At 43.0% G+C, this 23853-nt stretch overlaps 1 protein-coding gene across 1 annotated transcript in view; it reads right to left on the minus strand.

The window, feature by feature from the left end:
* Positions 1-23853, minus strand: part of LOC137424406 (large ribosomal subunit protein uL30m) — a 46467-nt gene that overhangs the window by 12755 nt on the left and 9859 nt on the right. The window contains exon 3 of the mRNA XM_078775361.1: positions 18159-18308. Within this exon, the coding sequence (XP_078631487.1) occupies positions 18159-18308 (150 nt within the window). The remainder of the gene's footprint in view (positions 1-18158; positions 18309-23853) is intronic.

The raw sequence follows: 23853 nt of genomic DNA on the forward strand, positions 1-23853 counted from the left end.
TCCTTGGTACGTAACACATGGAATACATTTGTTGTCCAACATGACTTGTGGTATTGAACATCGATTGCATGTGCATCAGTGGGTGAGATGGATGTGTTTAACCTAGTTTGCAGGGTGAGATTTCCAGACAGCTCCACAGCATCGTGTAATGCTTTCCCACCGTTTTCTGTTCTCAATGTGTACAATTTTTGCTCGTTATCTTCCTGGCAGAAAAAGCAATGTTCCTTAATGAATGGAGCTGTTGCAGAACGTGTAAACGGACTGGTGGTGGAAGTTGATGGTTCGTCCAGTTCTGTGCTTTTTCGCTTTTGTCCACGTTTTTTCTCTGTGTAGGAGCCGGCTGAAATGTGATATTGATGGCGGTCTTTGGCACGTTGTACCTTCTCTTTGTTGGTTGCATTTGAATAACAGATACGATGCCAAACTGCATTATTGAATTGCAGACTTTCACTTGTTTCATCCTTTAAGCGACTGTGAATTTTAACATATTTTCCATCATGGTAGGCTGCTCTATCATTAAGGGTTTGTAGCAAGTGTTCAAACGAGTCCGGTTTGGGCTGCTGGACAAGCGTTCCATATTTTGCTGAAGCGGTTTGACAAATTATGCAGTGCTGCCACTGTGTGGGCTGAGTCGTAACTTCACTCATCTTCTCTCAAGACCTGCAAATATATAAAACGACAACAGGTAAGTAATTGTGAGCTTCATGAGGTTTATTTTAAATGAACTATTAGGTCTGATATAATGACTTTCCATGTACATGAACTGAACATGTTGAAATGATCCCATTTATGACTATGACTGTACTGAGGTGAAACATCACTCAATGTGGTATACATATTCAGAAAAAAACATGTTTCCTGAAAGTGGCCATCTTGAAAATCCGCTGTAGGCTGCCACCTGGTATCCCAGGGTAGGTGTAGATTATTTTAGATGGCTTCATGTGATTCCTCATCCCCAAAAATGTGGGTATAGGTGTTGGAATCAGCACTCTAGGTGGTTCGGATGTTGAGATATCGCGAAAAATAGGTTTCCGATGGTGGCCATTTTGAAAATCCAATATGGCCGCCAAAGAAAAATTTGCGCAAATGGAAACATGGTTTTTCGGATTCCTGGTGCTATAAGCTTTCCAAAAATGTATAGGTTTGCTAATCTCCACAAAAAAAGAACGAAATTATAAATCTGAACATAATGAACCTGACTAATATGGACCAACTTCTATCTACTCATCCCAACTCTCTCTTCCTCATATGTGGTGATTTCAATTGTCACCATGCCAGTTGGCTGGGTGTGGGTACCTCTCTCACCAGCCATGGCTCTTCAGCAAAGGACTTCTGTGACTCACTGGGACTGACACAATCTGTCAATTTCCCGACCCGGATCTCAGTCAACGGAGCATCTTCTCTTCTGGACTTGGTTATGACTAACTTCCCTGAAAATGTCTGCTGCTCTTCTTCTGCTCCAATCGGCTCATCTGATCATGTGCTTGTTAAAGTGGACATCTCTCTGACCATTCTCAGAGAGCCTCCTCAGCGTCGACGAGTCTGGCATTTCACTCAGGCCAACTGGCACGGTCTTCAACCAGCCATCAATCATCTGGACTGGTCTCCCATCTCTACTGCCTCTGACATCAATTCATCCTGGGAATTCTTCCAAAGTAAATTACTCTCTCATGCACAGATTTATCCCATCTCGTCTTCAGTTGTCATATCCTTCCTCCCGTCCATGGTACATGGAATCTTGTGGTGAGGCTATTGCCCAGAAACAACTTGCTTTCATCTCCTGGAAAGCAAATCCAACGGAAGGAAATCTCATTTCCTTTCACAAAGCCCGAAACAAGTGTGTGTCCACCCTCAGGAGAGCCAGGAAACAATATCTCTCCGTTCTCAGGACAGAACTCTCTTATCTGTCTCCCTCTTCCAAATCCTGGTGGCATCTGGTCAAATCTGTTTCTGGTGTTTGTTCCCCCTCCATCCCCTCCCTCACCTCAAACGGCCACACGGCTGACTCCGCACGTGAAAAAGCTGAATGCCTCAACTCTGTGTTTGCCTCTAAATCTTGTGTCCCAAACCCATTCCTCTCTGTACCCAGTCGTACCCAGCTGCTCCTGGACTCTGTGTCCTTTCCTCCTGACAAGGTGGAAAAGTTTCTGTCAACCCTCGACTCTGATTCTGCAACTGGACTTGACGGCATCAGCCCACGGGTCCTAAAATCCTGTTCTTCCGCTCTTTCACTCCCTCTCTCTGTTCTCTTCACCCTCTCTTTTGCTCAATGTCATCTGCCATCTGCTTGGAAATCACAAAAAAGGTGCAAAAACAGATCCCAGCAACTACAGACCAATCAGCCTTCTCCCAATTATCAGCAAAGTCATGGATTCCATCATTGCTTCAGATATGAAATCTTTCCTCTTCTCCAATGGCTTGATCTCTGATCATCAATTTGGTTTCAGACCTGGACACTCTACTCTGGACATGCTGCTTCTGCTTTCTCAACAATGGATAGAGGTCCTCAATGCCAAACAGGAAATCAGAGCTGTCTCCCTTGACATATCATGTGCCTTCGATACGGTCTGGCACCCCGCTCTGCTCACCAAACTCTCCTCTTTTGGTATCCATGGAAATCTCCACACATGGCTGGCGGACTTCCTCTCTAGTCGTAGTCAACGTGTGGCCTTGAATGGGTTTCTCTCATCTCCTCTTCCTGTTTAGGCTGGAGTTCCCCAAGGCAGTGTTCTGGGCCCTGTGCTTTTTCTGGTCTTCATCAATGATCTCTGTGACTCTCTTGAAAATCCTCTCTATCTCTTTGCTGATGACTCTACTCTCTGTCGCTCCATTCTTCATCCCTCAGATCGGCAGTCTGCAGCCTCCTCACTCTCTGCAGACCTGGACAAAATCACAGACTGGGCAAACAAGTGGAACATGTCTTTCAATCCTGACAAATCTCACACTCTTACGATGTCTCTCTGAAAAGACCGACTGGACACCTTCCCATACACTTTATGAATAATCCTCTCCAAGAAGTTCTGTCACTCAAGCTTTTGGGTCTTTCATGCCATGATCATGCCATTTCATGATCATGCCATCCATCACATGATCATGCCATGATCTTTCCTGGGAAAACCACATTTCAAATCTGGCTTCCAAAGCCAGTTGCCGACTGGGCATCCTACATCGTGCGAAGTCCTTCCTTGGCACACCTGAGCTCCTCACCACATACAAGGCTTTCATCCGCAGCTCAATGGAATACTGCTCTCCCCTCTGGGCTGGTGCTCCTGCCTCACACCTAGCTCGTCTTCACGCTGTTGAAACCAAAGCATTCAGAATCATTGGAATCTCCCACGATGAAGCTAACTCCAAGGGCCTCTCACTCACTCACCGCAGGCAGGTTGGTGGTCTTTCCGTCTTCTACCGACTCCTCTCTGGCCTTTCCCCCCCAGCTCTCTCTGGGCTCTGTCCCCCAAATATTCCTACAGGTCACACAAGATCTGCCTGCAACCCTCTTATGGTTAAACTGCCAAAATCAAGACTCTCTGCTCACCTTCACTCCTTCATTCCTCTTTTCTCCCACCTCTGGAACAAACTCCCTCACTCTCTTCAATCCCACTCCACCCTCCAGGTCTTTAAAACAGCTGTTCACCACCATCTCTTATCTTCCCCCATCCAAAACCTTGATCTTTTCTACCCCCGCTAATTTCACCGCAATTCCAGTTTTTTGAAATACCAACTTCTGTCCTGGAAGTCCTTGGTGTCCTTGTGTTTTATACTTCTCCCACCCCCGCCCCCCCCCCCCCCTTCCCAAGCCTCCTCCCCCCAAGCCCTCTCCCTCCCACATATCTCCCTGCTCTCAAATGTTGTGTGCTCTCAAGTGTGTGTGCTTCCCCGTCTCTCCCCATCTTGTCTTCCGCTCCCTCTTTTTATATATTTTGTTTGTCTGGTTGATTTGTTTGTGAAGTAAATGTCAGCTCTTTCACGAGACTCGATTCAGAATACAGAAAAAAAAGAAAAAAAAACTAGCAAGCACTAAATGCTTTTGCAATTTGGACAAGTTTTTCACTTAAACCTTAAGGTGGGTTTTCACGGGACACGCGAACGGTTCGCGAAGGATGCGAATGTCGAAAAAATGGCAAAGTCCAACATTCGTATTTTAGGCTCCAAAAGTTCGCCAAACATGCGCGGGGGTTCGGAAGCGTCGTTTTTTGTTCGGCGGGTATTTCAAACATTTTTGAAATCCCCGCCGAACAAAAAACGACTCCTGCGAACAATTGACGACGCTTCCGAACCCCCGCGCATGTTTGGCGAACTTTTGGAGCCTAAAATACGAATGTTGGACTTTGCCATTTTTTCGACATTCGCATCCTTCGCGAACCGTTCGCGTGTCCCGTGAAAACCCACCTTTAACAAGTTTCACCGCCTTAACCCATCTAATTTTACATCCAAAGTAATTGCTTCACGGTCTCCTTTTGCAGTTATGCTATCACTTGTACTTGATGGCCTTTTTCCAGACATCCTGACTTACTTTTACTGAAGTAATTTTTTTAAAGCATGGAAAACCAGTACAGTGTGAAAAGCATGGGAAACTAGTACAGTATGAAAAGTGTGGGAAACCAGTACAGTCTGAGAAGTGTGGGAAACCAGTACAGTATGAGAAGTGTGGGAAACTAGTACAGTATGAGAAGTGTGGGAAACCAGTACAGTATGAAAAGTGTGGGAAACTAGTACAGTATGAAAAGTGTGGGAAACTAGTACAGTATGAAAAGTGTGGGAAACCAGTACAGTCTGAGAAGTGTGGCAAACTAGTATAGTATGAAAAGTGTGGGAAACTAGTACAGTATGAAAAGTGTGGGAAACCAGTACAGTCTGAGAAGTGTGGGAAACCAGTACAGTATGAAAAGTGTGGGAAACCAGTACAGTATGAAAAGTGTGGGAAACCAGTACAGTATGAAAAGTGTGGGAAACTAGTACAGTCTGAGAAGTGTGGGAAACCAGTACAGTATGAGAAGTGTGGGAAACCAGTACAGTCTGAGAAGTGTGGGAAACTAGTACAGTATGAGAAGTGTGGCAAACTAGTACAGTATGAGAAGTGTGGGAAACTAGTACAGTATGAGAAGTGTGGGAAACTAGTACAGTATGAAAAGTGTGGGAAACTAGTACAGTATGAGAAGTGTGGGAAACTAGTACAGTATGAGAAGTGTGGCAAACTAGTACAGTATGAAAAGTGTGGGAAACCAGTACAGTATGAGAAGTGTGGGAAACTAGTACAGTAAGAAAAGTGTGGGAAACTAGTACAGTATGAAAAGTGTGGGAAACTAGTACAGTATGAGAAGTCTGGGAAACTAGTACAGTATGAAAAGTGTGGGAAACTAGTATAGTATGAAAAGTGTGGGAAACCAGTACAGTCTGAGAAGTGTGGGAAACTAGTACAGTATGAAAAGTGTGGGAAACCAGTACACTCTGAGAAGTGTGGGAAACTAGTATAGTATGAGAAGTGTGGCAAACTAGTACAGTATGAAAAGTGTGGGAAACCAGTACAGTATGAGAAGTGTGGGAAACTAGTACAGTAAGAAAAGTGTGGGAAACTAGTACAGTATGAAAAGTGTGGGAAACTAGTACAGTATGAGAAGTGTGGGAAACTAGTACAGTATGAAAAGTGTGGGAAACTAGTATAGTATGAAAAGTGTGGGAAACCAGTACAGTCTGAGAAGTGTGGGAAACTAGTACAGTATGAAAAGTGTGGGAAACTAGTACAGTATGAGAAGTGTGGGAAACTAGTACAGTATGAAAAGTGTGGGAAACTAGTATAGTATGAAAAGTGTGGGAAACCAGTACAGTCTGAGAAGTGTGGGAAACTAGTACAGTCTGAGAAGTGTGGGAAACTAGTACAGTATGAGAAGTGTGGCAAACTAGTACAGTATGAGAAGTGTGGGAAACTAGTACAGTATGAGAAGTGTGGGAAACTAGTACAGTATGAAAAGTGTGGGAAACTAGTACAGTATGAGAAGTGTGGGAAACTAGTACAGTATGAGAAGTGTGGCAAACTAGTACAGTATGAAAAGTGTGGGAAACCAGTACAGTATGAGAAGTGTGGGAAACTAGTACAGTAAGAAAAGTGTGGGAAACTAGTACAGTATGAAAAGTGTGGGAAACTAGTACAGTATGAGAAGTGTGGGAAACTAGTACAGTATGAAAAGTGTGGGAAACTAGTATAGTATGAAAAGTGTGGGAAACCAGTACAGTCTGAGAAGTGTGGGAAACTAGTACAGTATGAAAAGTGTGGGAAACCAGTACACTCTGAGAAGTGTGGGAAACTAGTATAGTATGAGAAGTGTGGCAAACTAGTACAGTATGAAAAGTGTGGGAAACCAGTACAGTATGAGAAGTGTGGGAAACTAGTACAGTAAGAAAAGTGTGGGAAACTAGTACAGTATGAAAAGTGTGGGAAACTAGTACAGTATGAGAAGTGTGGGAAACTAGTACAGTATGAAAAGTGTGGGAAACTAGTATAGTATGAAAAGTGTGGGAAACCAGTACAGTCTGAGAAGTGTGGGAAACTAGTACAGTATGAAAAGTGTGGGAAACTAGTACAGTATGAGAAGTGTGGGAAACTAGTACAGTATGAAAAGTGTGGGAAACTGTACAGTATGAAAAGTGTGGGAAACCAGTATAGTATGAAAAGTGTGGGAAACTAGTATAGTATGAAAAGTGTGGGAAACTAGTATAGTATGAAAAGTGTGGGAAACCAGTACAGTCTGAGAAGTGTGGGAAACTAGTACAGTATGAAAAGTGTGGGAAACTAGTACAGTATGAGAAGTGTGGGAAACTAGTACAGTATGAAAAGTGTGGGAAACTAGTACAGTATGAAAAGTGTGGGAAACCAGTACAGTCTGAGAAGTGTGGGAAACTAGTATAGTATGAGAAGTGTGGCAAACTAGTACAGTATGAAAAGTGTGGGAAACTAGTACAGTATGAAAAGTGTGGGAAACTAGTATAGTATGAAAAGTGTGGGAAACCAGTACAGTCTGAGAAGTGTGGGAAACTAGTACAGTATGAAAAGTGTGGGAAACTAGTACAGTATGAGAAGTGTGGGAAACTAGTACAGTATGAAAAGTGTGGGAAACTAGTACAGTATGAAAAGTGTGGGAAACCAGTACAGTCTGAGAAGTGTGGGAAACTAGTATAGTATGAGAAGTGTGGCAAACTAGTACAGTATGAAAAGTGTGGGAAACCAGTACAGTATGAGAAGTGTGGGAAACTAGTACAGTAAGAAAAGTGTGGGAAACTAGTACAGTATGAAAAGTGTGGGAAACTAGTACAGTATGAGAAGTGTGGGAAACTAGTATAGTATGAGAAGTGTGGCAAACTAGTACAGTATGAAAAGTGTGGGAAACTAGTATAGTATGAGAAGTGTGGCAAACTAGTACAGTATGAAAAGTGTGGGAAACTAGTACAGTATGAGAAGTATGGGAAACTAGTACAGTATGAGAAGTGTGGGAAACTAGTACAGTATGAGAAGTGTGGGAAACTAGTACAGTATGAGAAGTGTGGGAAACCAGTACAGTATGAAAAGTGTGGGAAACCAGTACAGTATGAGAAGTGTGGGAAACTAGTACAGTAAGAAAAGTGTGGGAAACTAGTACAGTATGAAAAGTGTGGGAAACTAGTACAGTATGAGAAGTGTGGGAAACTAGTATAGTATGAGAAGTGTGGCAAACTAGTACAGTATGAAAAGTGTGGGAAACTAGTATAGTATGAGAAGTGTGGCAAACTAGTACAGTATGAAAAGTGTGGGAAACTAGTACAGTATGAGAAGTATGGGAAACTAGTACAGTATGAGAAGTGTGGGAAACTAGTACAGTATGAGAAGTGTGGGAAACTAGTACAGTATGAGAAGTGTGGGAAACCAGTACAGTATGAAAAGTGTGGGAAACTAGTACAGTATGAGAAGTGTGGGAAACTAGTATAGTATGAGAAGTGTGGGAAACTAGTATAGTATGAGAAGTGTGGGAAACTAGTATAGTATGAGAAGTGTGGGAAACTAGTACAGTATGAGAAGTATGGGAAACTAGTACAGTATGAGAAGTATGGGAAACTAGTACAGTATGAGAAGTGTGGGAAACTAGTACAGTATGAGAAGTGTGGGAAACCAGTACAGTATGAAAAGTGTGGGAAACCAGTACAGTATGAGAAGTGTGGGAAACTAGTACAGTAAGAAAAGTGTGGGAAACTAGTACAGTATGAAAAGTGTGGGAAACTAGTACAGTATGAGAAGTGTGGGAAACTAGTATAGTATGAGAAGTGTGGCAAACTAGTACAGTATGAAAAGTGTGGGAAACTAGTATAGTATGAGAAGTGTGGCAAACTAGTACAGTATGAAAAGTGTGGGAAACTAGTACAGTATGAGAAGTATGGGAAACTAGTACAGTATGAGAAGTGTGGGAAACTAGTACAGTATGAGAAGTGTGGGAAACTAGTACAGTATGAGAAGTGTGGGAAACCAGTACAGTATGAAAAGTGTGGGAAACTAGTACAGTATGAGAAGTGTGGGAAACTAGTATAGTATGAGAAGTGTGGGAAACTAGTATAGTATGAGAAGTGTGGGAAACTAGTATAGTATGAGAAGTGTGGGAAACTAGTACAGTATGAGAAGTATGGGAAACTAGTACAGTATGAGAAGTATGGGAAACTAGTACAGTATGAGAAGTGTGGGAAACTAGTACAGTATGAGAAGTGTGGGAAACTAGTACAGTATGAGAAGTGTGGGAAACCAGTACAGTATGAAAAGTGTGGGAAACTAGTACAGTATGAGAAGTGTGGGAAACTAGTATAGTATGAGAAGTGTGGGAAACTAGTACAGTATGAGAAGTGTGGGAAACTAGTACAGTAGGGCGGGCCATACTTTTTTTTTTTGTAAATCAATCGAGAGGGGTGTTCATATTACGTATTTTGGTGTGTAGAACACAAATGTGAGGTTTAAAAAAAAATTCTGATAACCCTAACCTACATCAATTTGCAGTTGATTAGTATTAAATTTTTGATTATTTTGCTATTCTTCTGGAAAAAAAGAGACGTTTTTTATTTTGAAGTTAGGGCTTTTATTTTGGTAACTTCCTGTTGGGACGGCAGTTGTAGCCATCTTTTTGCTGAAAGCTCGATGTTGTAGGAGTTTGGCAATCCTTATCCATCCGTCTTCTCTTCTCTTCTTGTGGCATTGCCAGTAAGTACGTTTTTGATTAGGAACCTGAGGAACAAATAGATAATAATTTTAGATGTAAATTACCTTGTTTTATATTATATTTGTTAATTGATTTGTGTACTTACCTATTGCTAGACTGAGTTACATGTGAAGGAAAATAGTGACCTGTGAAGTGAATATTTTGACGGTTTTCTGTAATACCTGTGTAATACCTTAATATCTGTCTGTAGTGGATACTTACCTGTATATTATTGTTTTATTTCAGTGTGAACTACTAAAAATGGCTCAAGTCAGAACAAGGATGAAATCAAGTTCTCATTTAAGTAATCTTGTTGGCACTGGGCAGGAGCTGTTGGTGTCTGAACTGCCAACTGTGAGGGATATCCTGAGGTATGGCATCTACTTGAGGGAGCAAGGTGAAGATGACAAGAGGAACTACCCAGTGGACCAGCTCGTGTCTGACATCTACCCTGGTCTGATTTGTCAGTGGAGCAAAGCTAATGCTCTTTTGAAGCCTCCTGTTATCAATGAAAAGGTGACCATCATGTCCAAGCTCAAGGAGGTCTGGAATCAGGCAGTGAAGTTTTCTCTTGGGAAGGGCAAACTTGATGCCAAAGAGAGGTTCATTGTCAAGTTAGACAAGTTATTTGATATTTTGACTTGCAAGTGTCAGATTACCAGTTGTGAGGGGGGAGGCTGTGAGGCCGGTGAGGGCTGTGTGATCCAAGCCCACATTAACTGTTCCTGCAGCAGAGAGAAAATGATTCCTGTGAAAGATCTTGCCTACATCAAGGGACAGAAAGAGAAGGTTGGAAGTAAAGGACCCCACCAAATGGGGAGCCCTGATCTGCCAGAGCACAAGAGACAGGTGAGGACATTGGAAAGGCAGGAAAAGAAAAAGAATGCAGAGAAAAGGAGAAGGAGTAAGGAGGAAAATGCTGCAGCAGCAGAGAAGGCAGCCAGGAAGGATGTTGAGATTTTTTTCAGATGGTGATGAGGATCTGGAATTGGAGAGAAGTGGTGCTGAAGATGAGTTTGTCACTGAAGTTGAGCTCTTCCCTGAAACTGTCACTGAGCCTGCAGCTTCATCAAAAGTCCAGAAAAACTATGATGATATTCCAAACATTGCCCTTGCTAGTGTAAGGTATGGCATAGGGCTGAGGCCAACTGCAGCGATAGCAACTGCAGCTCTGATTGATGCAGGAATCATCACAGAAGACAATACAAGTAAAGTGATTGATAAGAACAAGGTCAATAGAGCACAGGAGAAGTTGATGACAGAGCTGGGGGAAGAGTTTGATGAGAAGTGCAGGGAGGAGGGGGGGGGGATCTCCTGCATCGTCTTTCATGGGCGGATTGACCTGACCAATGTGATGATGGAAGCTGAGGGCAGTGACCAATCTTTTCCTGCAAAGATCAAGGAAGAACACTATAGTGTTGTTAGTGAGCCTGGTAGCTGCTATCTGTTCCACTTTACCCCAGAGAAAGCAACTAAAGAGGAGTCACATGCGGAGCAGATTGCTAAGGTCCTGTTTGCCTGGCTGACAAAGAGGGGTTTTGCTTAGACCTTGTGGGCCATTGGAGGAGACTCAACAAATGTCAACACTGGTGTGAAAGCTGGAGTAATGCGGAAGCTGGAGCTACACCTGGGGAGAAAGCTGGTCTGGTTGGTGTGCAACCTGCACACTGGTGAACTTCCCCGGCACCATCACATTGTTCACCTTAATGGCCCTACTCTGTCAGACAACACATTTTCCGGGCCAATACGAAAGCTCCTTGCTTCTGCTACAGACTTGGATATCAATCCAAACTTCACCTGGATCTTTGTTGGCCCTCCACTGATCAAGCTGTCTGACAAGGCCATTGAAGATCTCTCAACTGATCAACACTATGGCTATAAAATTGTCTGTGCAATCAGGGATGGAGTGCTTCCTGCAAGGCTGGCTCTAGTGGAGATTGGACCAGTAAACCACAGCCGCTGGCTCACCACAGCGAACAGACTTCCCAGGCTCTGGGTGTCAAAGCATGGACTGGAAGGAAAGAACCGGAAGAATCTGCAATTCATTGTGGAATTCATCATTGGAGTGTATTATCCATGTTGGTTCAACGTGAAAGTCAAGCACTCCTGGATCGAAGGGCCTAGGCACATCTTGTTTCAGCTGGACTGCCTCAAGTCCCAGAGGAAGGAGGTGCTGGACCTTGTGATGCCGACTGTGAGAAGATCTGCTTGGTATGCCCACAGTGAAGCCATCCTCCAAACACTGCTGTGCTCTGAGGATCAGAAGGAGAGGACTGAGGGGGTGGAGAGAATCCTGGCCATCAGGGGAGAGAGGGACCCAGACACTCAGCTGGGGGGACTCCTCTGTCAGGATCAGAAAGACACCTGACATCAACTGTGATGGTTCCAGCATTGGTAACTTGATCAGCTGGTCAGAAGGTGTGTCAGAGCCACCTCTCACCTGCTCCCTAAGCACCTCGGAGGTGAAGAACTTCATCAACACCCCCATGGAGGTGCTCAACTGGCCTTGCCACACACAAAGCATTGAGAGAGTTGTTAAAATGGTGACTGAGGCTTCTGCTAAGTACTTCTCACAGGAAAAGAGGGATGGAGGCATCAGGGCTCAGGAGACCAGCAGGAGGCTGATGTCCAAGAATGAGTCAAAGCAGGACTTGTGCAACCTGGTAAAGTTCAAGAAGTAAGGAGATTGATCTTTGTAATTGTAACCAGTGATATACATGCAGTTCACCTGTTAATAAATATGTACATTTGATTTGGCTGTGTCAATATGAATGATTTCCCTTATATCTTTTAATATCTTATAAAGGGGTTCGAAAGGATAAAATTGGCAATTTAGAAATACAAATTGATGTAGGTTAGAGTTATCCTATCCAAAAAATAAACTCATATTTGAATTCCCCATAAAAAAACACATAATATAGACACCCCTCATGTTAGGATTTCCTTCAGATTCATTTTGGCACCTGAGTATGACCCACCCTACTAGTACAGTATGAGAAGTGTGGGAAACTGGTACAGTATGAGAAGTGTGGGAAACTAGTACAGTATGAGAAGTGTGGCAAACTAGTACAGTATGAGAAGTGTGGGAAACTAGTACAGTATGAGAAGTGTGGGAAACTAGTATAGTATGAGAAGTGTGGGAAACTAGTACAGTATGAAAAGTGTGGGAAACTAGTACAGTATGAGAAGTGTGGGAAACTAGTACAGTATGAGAAGTGTGGGAAACCAGTACAGTATGAGAAGTGTGGGAAACCAGTACAGTATGAAAAGTGTGGGAAACTAGTACAGTATGAGAAGTGTGGGAAACTAGTACAGTATGAGAAGTGTGGGAAACCAGTATAGTATGAAAAGTGTGGGAAACCAGTACAGTATGAATAGTGTGGGAAAGTAGTACAGTGTGAAAAGTGTGGGAAACAGTACAGTATGAATAACGAATAAAAATAACCTGGAGCAATATGTAACGCATGCAAGGACAAACAACAGACCACGTGTTCGTACAAAATGTAGTGTTTTTCAATATCGTTGCAGTAATAATATTATGAAAATAATATCGTGGAAAGGAAACATCAGCAAGTAGACCAAAGTCTGCAAAAATGACCATGATACAAGGATTCGTCATCAATGAGGAAGAAACCTTAAACAACAATCTACTACCATGTCTACCACTGCAACAATTTACTGTATGACAATACACTACTACATTAACGGGCACAATTATTCCCAAACTCTACCCCCGCTAATTCACCCCAGATCCACCTTGTTTGAAATTCGAACTTCTTTCCTGGAAGTCCTGGCAGTGTCCATATGTTTTATACCTCTCCTACTGCCCCCTTCCCATGCCCCCCCCCCCCCAAAGCCCTCGCCCTCTCTCAGATCTCCCGATGTCTCCATGTCTCTCGGTCCCTGCTCTCAAATGTTGTGTTTGTGTCCTTCCCCCTCTCTCCCCATCTTGTCTACCGCTCCCGATGTTATATGTTTTATGTGTCGGTTTGTCTTTCTGTGTGATTAATGTTCGCTCTTTCACGAGCCTCGATCTTGTATACAAAAAAAAAAAAAAAACTCGAATACATGAAAATCCTGAACCACAAACATTGCCGAAAACATACTGTATCTGAGCTGGAGTACACGTCCACGTGGCAAAATGAGTCTGCACCAAAATAAATAATTAAAATAGGGAACAAGAGCATTTTGAAATGAAAGCCCCATTACATCCGGCCGTAAAACATTGCTTCAAAAAGGGGACCAAAAAACAACAACCACGGTCCACGGTTCCCGAAAAAGGCCAACCCCCGCTTTGCGGGGAAAAATGGCCTCTAAAGGTGGTTATATTACAATAAAAACAGGAAGCATACGGAAAGCACTTATTTTTTGCTATTTGTTAAACCAAGATGTTATAATTGATATTTATGGTTTAATGATATCTCCTCAGACATGCGATAAATTCAATGTTCATTCAAATTGCAATTTAAAGAAATAAAACGATGCGCATTACAACGAGGAGGTTATACTATGGGTCCTCTGCCTTTGGGGTGGTATGAGGAATAGATGTGTGCGATATGAAAGTTACAGTTTCAACGGTTTTTGAAATATCGCGCACACAAACCTAGTTACTGAGATCGTTGCCATGGCAACATAATTCAGCCAATCATCGCTGTGATCTAATCATGTTGAGATAATGTCATGAGGAATTGATATCTGCAACATGAAACTTACAGTGTCAACGGTTTTTTAAATATCACGTTACAAAAGTCCAAGGACGGATAATTAATCGGTGATCGGTCGGACGGACGGAAGTCAGTTTAAAGTCCCCCGTCTCCGACCTTGTCGGTGGGGCAAGGGACAAAAAAAAGTTATGCACAAACTTACAAAGTGCATTTTGTGCAGTACGGATGTCATCGCTTATCATCCCAGATAACTTTTTTTGTCATAACGACGATAATAATTAGATACCAAAGTTTAAAAGAACGTCGTGATTATTTTCTCATAACATAATCGGTCAGAGCGGACTACTTACCTCATCGCATTACTCTCTCTCCTGCCTAGCGAGGGGAGAGAACCCCTCTGGGTCTCTATGACTCGCCACTCTCCACCATCCACCAGTAAATCGTTTTATTTTAGGAAAGGTGAGGAGATCAGACAGGAGAATAAGGGGGGGAAGGTGGAGGAGGGGGAGAACAGTGACCAACAGGCATTTTAAGGCCATTTTCCCTGCAAGAGCGGGGGTTAGCCTTGCGGTCCCCATGAAAATCTTCTCCATGGATGAACTGAGGGAGGAGATTGGTGTGCAGATGAGCTTGATGGGGAGATTGGTGAAATGCTGGCTGAGATGAGTGTGAGGAGGGATATCAGTAAGTTGGAGGTGGTTGGAGGTTGGAGAGAGTTGGCTGAGGACAGAGGGGAGTCGAGGAGAATCATGGTCAGGGCAGAGCAGGAGATTGAATGAAATGAATGAATGATCGTTTTAAGGCCATTTTCCCGGGTAGAGCGGGGGTTAGCCTTGCGGGCCCCATGACAATCATGGTTCCCTGTTTGAGGCGATGTTTTTATGGCCGGATGCCCTTCCTGACGCCAACCCTTGGTCACCTCTTACAATGCGCGGGGATACGGTGTACCTATTCTAAACCGGGGTACACGCCGGGATCATTCATCCCAGCAAGCTGGTACTCAATTTGCCGACCTCGGAAGGATGACAGGCTGAGTCAACCCCCCTGGCGTTAATTCAGCGATCGACCGGGATTCGAACCCAGGATCCTAGGATCCCAAGCCGGCACCCTAACCGCTAAGCCGGCACCCTAACCGCTAAGCCGACACCAGGCTACCAGGAGATTGGTACCATTAAATCTCACCCCTTATAAAGGGAAGGAGGAGGAGGAGAAGAAGATTTTACATTTTTTACAGCACCGTGAAACCCAACATTTGCGGATTCGACATTTGTGGACCCCGCGTATTTGCGGTTTATAAAATGTGGCCTGCTTATACATTTGCGTCCCCTGTGCGGGCATAAACCATCCCCACTTTTGGTATTTTTTTCCCTTTTTCAAGGAAAAAGACTGGCTCACAGAGACGATCGCAAACCCACCACACGGTTACGATTGGTTTTGACGTGGGGAGTGGGGTTGCTCGGTTTCTTGCATATTTATTTTATCATACATTTTTGATCAGGAACTGCTGATGATTATTTAACGATATATCTCTTGTGTAGTTTTAAGTCTCATGATTCCTTTAGTCCGCACATGATTAAAGTGTAATATATGGTGTAAATATTGTGCCGATCAGCGAGGCTGGTTCATGGTACGGTAAGTAAAAGTGAACTTTCATTTTGGATCTAAAATAAAATGAAACTCTAACACAAGAACTGTGATGCCAGCACGTTTAAAATTGTGCAATTTAAACAGAACGTCTATCTTCGTAAGATAATACAATCTTCCTTCAAGCTTAAACTCCGAGCAGTTAAAACGACAAATATTTCCGGGATTGAGACGCACTTTGGGGATCACGCAAGATCGAAGCAAAACAAACGGTTCATTATTGATAAAGTAACACGACGCTCACCGCAAGAGTGAGCTTACCTTTTGGAATTGAATACAGTGTTTGGGTTTTTATTTGTAAGGATTTTTTAATGAAACTAATTATGTGCATTCATGTTATTACCCTTTTAAAATTCCCCATTATGAATCATGAACCTTCATGAACCAATCCCCCTTTTCCCCATTAAAACATTGCCACGACATTCGCGGATTCGCGATTCGCAGTCGTTTTCAGGAACGCATCAGGGTTCTACCGGACTGTATTACAATGTACAAGACAGAATATATAATCAAATAAAAGTTTGTGAACTTACTTAAATGTGATGCGTTTAATGGTGGCGAAGCAACCTAACATACCTATTTCTTTTATTGCCTCTGCCAGCAGAGATGGATGGAGGTTATGTTTTAACCCCAGTCTGTCTGTCCTTTTGTCTGTCTGTCTGTCTGTCCGTTTGTGAACAAAGTATCTCAAAAGGTTATGGACGGATTTGGATGAAATTTGGCAGAGATGTAGCGTATGTGACAAGTACGAAATGATTAGATTTTGGTGAAGATCTGGATTTCAGATCCGGCTATTAGAACTTTTAAGTGATTCTTCATCATTGGGAGACAGGGCCAAAAACGATACATAGCAGGATATCTCAAAATTTTATGGACGGATTTGGACGAAACTTGGTGGATAGACTGTGTGTGTGACGAAGACTAATCGATTCTATTTCGGTGAAGATCCGGATTCGGATCCATCTAGTAGAAATTTGAAAGCGATTCTTCACCATTGGGAGATAGGGCCAAAAACGATATATAGCAGGATATCTCAAAAGGTTGTGGACGGATTTGGATGAAACTTAGTGGACCGGTTTGGTGTCTGACAAGGATGGTTCGATTCGATTTTGGTGAAGATCTGAATATGTATTCGGATATGAGAATTATTTATTTCTTAAGTGATTCTTCACCATTGGGAGATAGGGCCAAAAACGATACATAGCAGGATATCTCAAAAAGTTGTGGACGGATTTGGATGAAACTTGGTGGACAGGTTGTGTGTGTGTGACATGGAAGAATCTTTTCAATTTTGGTGAAGATCCGGATTTGGATCCGGCTACTAAATTTTTAAAGTGATTCTTCACCATTGGGAGATAGGGCCAAAAACGATATAAGGATATCTCAAAAAGTTGTGGACGGATGATTTTGATTAAATGTGATTCTGTATTGTGATTTTCTGGTCTGCTGTGGGATACAAAACGTAAACTGTTCATCTGGCGGAGGTATGCTCTCTACTGAGTGCCGTTCCAGTTTCTTATGAGATACAGGGCCTTCAGAAAGTATTCAAACCCCTTGACGTTTTTCACATTTTGTTGTTACAGCCTGAATTTTAAAACGATTAAATTGAGATTAAATTAAATTGAAATTTAGAAAGATTAAATTGAAAAGGATTAAATTTCCATGATTAAATTGAGATATTTTGTCAGTGATCTACACATAAAACTCCATAATGTAAAAGTGTAATTTTCTTTTTAGAAAGTGTTGCAAGTTAATTAAAAATGAAAAGCTGAAATGTTTTGAGTCAATAAGTATTCAACCCCCTTTGCTGTGACATTCCAAATTGAGCTCAGGTGCATCCAAATTGGGGAGGGGAGGGGGGGGGAGGCAGGAGGAAGGGGGTTCATATATATATGCTGGTGGGTGAATGGGGTGAATGTGGCATTCATCACGTTTCTGAGTTAAGTGTGATGCCGAACAGGAAGAAGAAGAAGCCGTATTACCAACTTCGTACAATTCCAGAATTGTTTGATTTATTTGTGTTCAAATGTTTGGTTATTGTTTTGTATTTATTTATGCGAATGTGTACTTGTATATAACTGTCATTAATTTTAAAAAGCTTAGGCCCTAACCAGGGGTTGTTTTTTTTAACCCCCAAAAAACGATCTTTTTTTTTTCAATTTTTTTGTTTTTTGCCTGAAACACCCCCAGGCACTCACTGATGAACCTCTGAAAGTTTGAGGAAGATCCGTTCAGCCATCTCTGAGAAAAATAGCGACACAGATAGACAGACACACACACAAACAGACAGACATCTCTCTTATATCGTAGATTATGCGTAGATCAGTGCCAAAAAAATCTCAATGTAATTAATTTTCAATTCAGGCTGTAACAGAACAAAATGTGAAAAAGGTAAGGGGGCAGGGGGGTGAAGGCACTGTAAATTGATCCATTTAACGTCATTTCACTTTGTTTTTTATTTATCCATTTAACCTTGTGCTTTTCAAGAACAGAACCATGAAGGTAACCAAGGACCAAGTGTACGTACGGTTTTATAAAACTCCTGAGCAGGCTGTGTGGAGAAGCACATTTGATTCAGAATAAGCTGGATTAATAAAAAATACTAAAATAGCAAACACTAGGTCCATGTTAATTTTATACAAACCTTTGTCAGACCCAGCATTTTCACCATGTTCTTTTCCCAGTACGGACGCCGAAGCGCACTACGTATGCGGTACACCACATGCAGTTGGTGTGGCTGCTCTGGATCTCCACCATAGTTCTTGTGATCTTCTTCGCTGGGATAATACCTTGGCTGACAGAGATGGTTAAGATAACTGTGTTCCACCCCACCCCGAACAGTATGTAATGTGAAAAAGCTAACGAGAATAACAGTTCAGTTCAATACAGCCCCCTCCCAGCTACCCCTCACTCACCTCCAAATAGAGTACCATACATGCTATTTGTACAATAACACTTCAGTTGAAGCTTTTAGTCTGCACTGCTGTATATAATGTAATTACCTCCGCCACAGAAGGTGGATGGTATAGAAATAAAATTATTGTAATCTATAATAATAAAAACGACAAGACCTAAAGTCTAACAGTGGCGTAGCTGGGCTTGTACAATATTATAAACCACAAACACGTCGCTAATGCTGTTTATAACATTAAACAAAGACATATGGAGGAATCCCGACATCCGTGAGGTAAGTTTTACAGAACTGAGGGAAGATCTACTGTAATCTATATACTCCACAAGGATTGGGTTAATAAACATTAACCCAATTGTCATGGGGACCATAAGGCTAAACCCTGCTCTTGCAGGGAAAATGGCCTTATAATGCCTGTTGTTGTTGTTGTTGATTGGGTTAATAACATTCTATCAAAAAACCGAGGCGAATTCCTTACTTCCGCGGTTGTTAGTCCGTACACCGCCTATCATGGAATCATGAACTATACACCGCTTCAATCCATCAACTTTGTATTCACGACATTGGGATTAAAGTGTTATGGTCATATTTACTATATTCTTATTATTATTACGAAAACGATACTACTGAAACGATACAACTGTATTAAGAAACCTGGGCTTAATTTGTCCGAAGCGGTCCGCAAAGTGTAGGCATAAAGCCTAAGGCCTATACGTACCGTATTGTCGCAAGAGACATAACGCTGATGCTTTCGATATTTGATGATCATGTTAATCAGTTTGTTTGTGTTTCACACTGAATGAAAAACAAGGGTAGAGCATGGCGATTGTGATATATGACAGGTTCAACGATATGTCCGGCTTGAACGAATTGGAATCAAAATGCCGGAGTGTGGAGTCAGCCGCCGTACTGCCATCAGACGTAATCACATCACCCCGTCATGTGACCAGATCCTCAGCTCTGATTGGTATATGTTTGAGGGGACATACATACATACATACATACAGACAAACACTGTTCTAGACGGCTTTGCCCTATGAGCTCTGCCATGAAAAGAAAGTGTCACTGTGTCTCCTCCATAATTCCAAAACCATGAAACTGAGCGACCCCAAACTTTGCATGCACACAGAGGGAACTCCGAAGGAGTGCATGAATGAAAACAGTGTCTGGATAAATATAAACATTCCTTTTGAAAGAGAAATAACGGCTTATCTTCATGAAAGGCTTTATCCCTGGTCAGCTCAACATCACCTCGCAGGGGTCTTGACCGTCATTTTGTTTTGGCCTAATCAAATGTGCCTTGCCTTGGAAATATAATCTACTCTCACAGATTAATTAAAGTATATAATCAAAATCTGTGTTCAGGTTTGAGAATAGAATCTCAAGCACTAAATAAGAGCCGAAATCTGGAATGAAATCTGAACATTTAAAGAAATCAGCCATTCTTATAACTAAGCACATTTATTTATTTAAGAAAGGCTGTCATCCCTCCTTCTGCTCTGTCATCTTAATTTGACGTTCCGCAACCTATGGGTCGCGACCCAATGTTTGGGTCGCGAAGGATTTTCAATGGGTCGCACGATCGTTTCAGAAATCGCGGGAAAAAAACTTTATCGACGATTTACTTCTCCCGACTGAACAGAACAGAGATCAAACGAACGCCGACACAAACTTTATAGTGTGGACTCTTCTACCGCGCTGTACCGATGTACCGCGCGTGCATCCGGTCAGTCAGATCATACGTTTAGATTCTGACACGCGAATGTCCATTGCTTTTCTTTCAAAAGATTGAGCTGTGAGCGTAAGGTACTCGCCATGGCTAGAAAGTATCAGCCTGTGTTCCTGAACTATGGGTTCACCTCGAATATCGATAAGCACAATGTTCATCGACCACAGTGTGTGATATGCCTTGACGTGTTGGCCAACGAGTCCCTCAGGCCCCAAAACCTGAAACGGCACCTCGAGAAGAAGCATGGAGATCATGTCAACAAGTCGCGGGAGTTTTTTCTCCAGAAAGAACGCGAGATGAACAAGAGCAAGTCAGTAATGAGTTCGGCTGTTTTTCTGTCGAAGGGACTGACCAAAGTCAGCTACCTGGTGGCGGAGAAGATAGCCAAAGAAAAGAAACCGTACACTATTGCGAGTAAATTTTTGTTTTTTCCATAAAAGTATTTCACTGCATTGGCGGTTTGTAGGTTCATAAAGTAATACATGGCGCTGTAAGTATAGTTAAATTTAGTTTTTCATTTCGTCTTTAGAATATTGATGTATCGGGTTCTTGCTTACTATTACTCATGCCATGTATACGTTTGGTATATCACAACTTCGTAAGTTTTATTGTTTGTTGCTATACAGCCATTCTTAAACTTTGCTTCTTTTTTTAAAGTACTGTTACGGGACCGCGGATAAGATGTTGTTTGCCGAGCGGAGGCCCCGCGGCCCTAACAGTTACCCCGACTAACCCGATTCCTGGACGTTGGCCGAAATCGCGCCACAGGTATTCAATTTGGAAACCTCTAAAGCGACCGAATGTAAAGAGGAAGAAGAAGAAGACGTACGGAGGAATAACAGGATTTATTAATTATTTTCACAAGCCAAGACAAAGAGAGCAGTTGGTTATATACAGAAAATCTCGCGAGATCTCGGAGACGGTGGGAGGGATTTTCGAAGCTCCACACGGTCTCCACGTTTTTCGAAGTTAAGTCTGTTCACAATTGTATTTTGTCGAAACTGTATTTATCTTTCGGTGTGTGAAGTTATTGTGTGCAACTTTGGTTGTTTCTCGGTGTTTATCTTTCATAAATTGATCGTCTGTTTGCCGTGTCGCGAGCAAGGCCTTTGCCGCGTCGCGAACGATTTGAAATCGAAGTTAAGTGATTGTTCCCATTTGTATTTTCGTTAAAACTGTATTTATTTATGGTGTTGTACGTATATTGTGTCCTGACGAAGATTTTTCGGTGCAAATCTTTCATACCTGTATTGAAAATCGTGTTAATTCGTGTCGTGTCTTGAGGCCTTGTACAGTGTACACTGTACAACCTTGAGGCTTTGTTTTTCTCTCAGCGGTCCGTCGTTTGTGATCCAATAACTTTCGTTCTCTGTATTCCCAGTCTTTTCACCCATAGCCTACTTCCTTGTGTAAATCTCAACTCAAAAAAAAAAAAAATACATTTCCTTCTCTGTTCTCATTCCTTTATTCATTCTTATTCGTTCGTTCGTTCTTCGACCACGTGTTTCTCCCCCATTTCCCCAGATAGTTTTCACTGTTATTAACCTTCAATGTTTACACTTTCCCCTCAAGTTATGTATTCCGTCATATTTTATAACACCTTTTTCTTCTTCTTCTTTAAAAGGCTGCTTTCGACTTGCTCACCAAATCAATTCATCCCAAAAAAAATATCCATCTCCTATAGTGCCTTTTTTCTACATTTCCTAAACTCTCCTGCACTCCATCCTCCATCCAGCGTCCTTAAACGTATTTTTAACTCGAAGGTCACAAGAAGCTCATTTTGCAATAAATGTTCGTTTCCCATTAATCGTACACTTTCTAAAATCCAATCTCACCCCTCCCCTCCAAATCTTCCCCATAACCCCTCCCCTCCAAATCTTCCCCATCACCCCTCCCCTCCAAATCTTCCCCATCACCCATCCCTTTCAAATCTCCCCCCTTGCCCCCTGCCTCCTAAACTACCCCCTCACCCCTCCCCGCCAAGACTCCTCCCTCACCCCTCCCCTCCAAATCTCCCCCATATCCCATCCCTTTCAAATCCCTCCCCTCGTCCCTTCCCTCCCAAACTCCCCCCTCACCCCTCTCCTTCAAATCTCCCCACCCTCATTGCTTCTCAATTTCCCCCCTCTCACTCCCCCTCCTCAAAGCGTCCTCCCCGCTTCTTCCCCCTTCCAACTCTCACCCCCATCTCCCCCAACCTTCTGCCTGGCTCTTCCCCCTCCTCAAATAACACCTCATTGTGCCTCACCCAATCACCATCAAACCTTTTGTCTGCCCCATCCTTCCCTTTCTCCGAGCTATTCTGAAATCTCTGACACACCTTCAACAGCTCTCCCTACCTCTTCCACCTCTTCCACATCTTACCCTACCCCTCCTCCCCCCTGTTCTGTATCTGATGCTCCCCCTTCCTCTTCATTAACGGTATGGACCTCAAACATCCGGGGCCTTCGTTCAAACTTAACTGATCTCTCCATACAGGTTGCTTCTGTCAAACCAGACGTGATCTGCTTAACAGAAACTTTCCTTCTTTATGATGTCTCTGATTCCTTAGTATCTCTCCTGGGCTACTCCCTCCTCCGGTATGATAGACCTGAGCCTCGTCCTGGAGGCGGGGTTGCTATCTTTATCAAAAACTCTCTTCCTCACTCGCCCTGCACTGCACTCTCTCCACCTCACCCCCAGGAATACCTCTGGCTACGGCTTCCCCTTCGCTCCCACCTCTTGTTCATATGTGTGTTGTACCGTCCACCAAACAGTGATGACTCCATCTACATCTCGCTGTCTGATAATATGGACCAACTTCTATCTACTCATCCCAACTCTCTCTTCCTCATATGTGGTGATTTCAACTGTCATCATGCCAGTTGGCTGGGTGTGGGTACCTCTCTCACCAGCCATGGCTCCTCAGCAAAGGACTTCTGCGACTCACTGGGACTGACACAATCTGTCAATTTCCCGACCCGGATCTCAGTCAACGGAACATCTTCTCTTCTGGACTTGGTTATGACTAACTTCTCTGAAAATGTCTGCTGCTCTTCTTCTGCTCCAATCGGATCATCTGATCATGTCCTTGTTAAAGTGGACATCTCTCTGACCATCCTCAGGGAGCCTGCTCAGCGTCGACGAGTCTGGCATTTCACTCAGGCCAACTGGCACGGTCTTCAAGCAGCCATCAATCATCTGGACTGGTCTCCCATCTCTACCACCTCTGACATCAACTCATCCTGGGAATTCTTCCAAAGTAAATTGCTCTCTCTCATGCACAGATTTATCCCATCTCGTCTTCAGTTGTCATACCCTTCCTCCCGTCCATGGTACACGGAATCTTGTGGTGAGGCTGTTGCCCTGAAACAACTTGCTTTCGTCTCCTGGAAAGCAAATCCAACGGAAGGAAATCTCATTTCCTTTCACAAAGCCCGAAACAAGTGTGTGTCCACCCTCAGGAGAGCCAGGAAACAACATCTCACCGTTCTCAAGACCGAACTCTCTTATCTGTCACCCTCTTCCAAATCCTGGTGGCGTCTGGTCAAATCTGTTTCTGGTGTTTGTTCCCCCTCCATCCCCTCCCTCACCTCAAACGGCTTAACGGCTGACTCCGCACGTGAAAAAGCTGAATGCCTCAACTCTGTGTTTGCCTCTAAATCTTGTGTCCCAAACCCATCCCTCTCTGTACCCACCATACCCAGTCGTACCCAACTG

This window comes from Myxine glutinosa, chromosome 4, assembly GCF_964187855.1.
Source record: "Myxine glutinosa chromosome 4, kmMyxGlut1.1, whole genome shotgun sequence".
NCBI lineage: Eukaryota > Metazoa > Chordata > Myxini > Myxiniformes > Myxinidae > Myxine > Myxine glutinosa.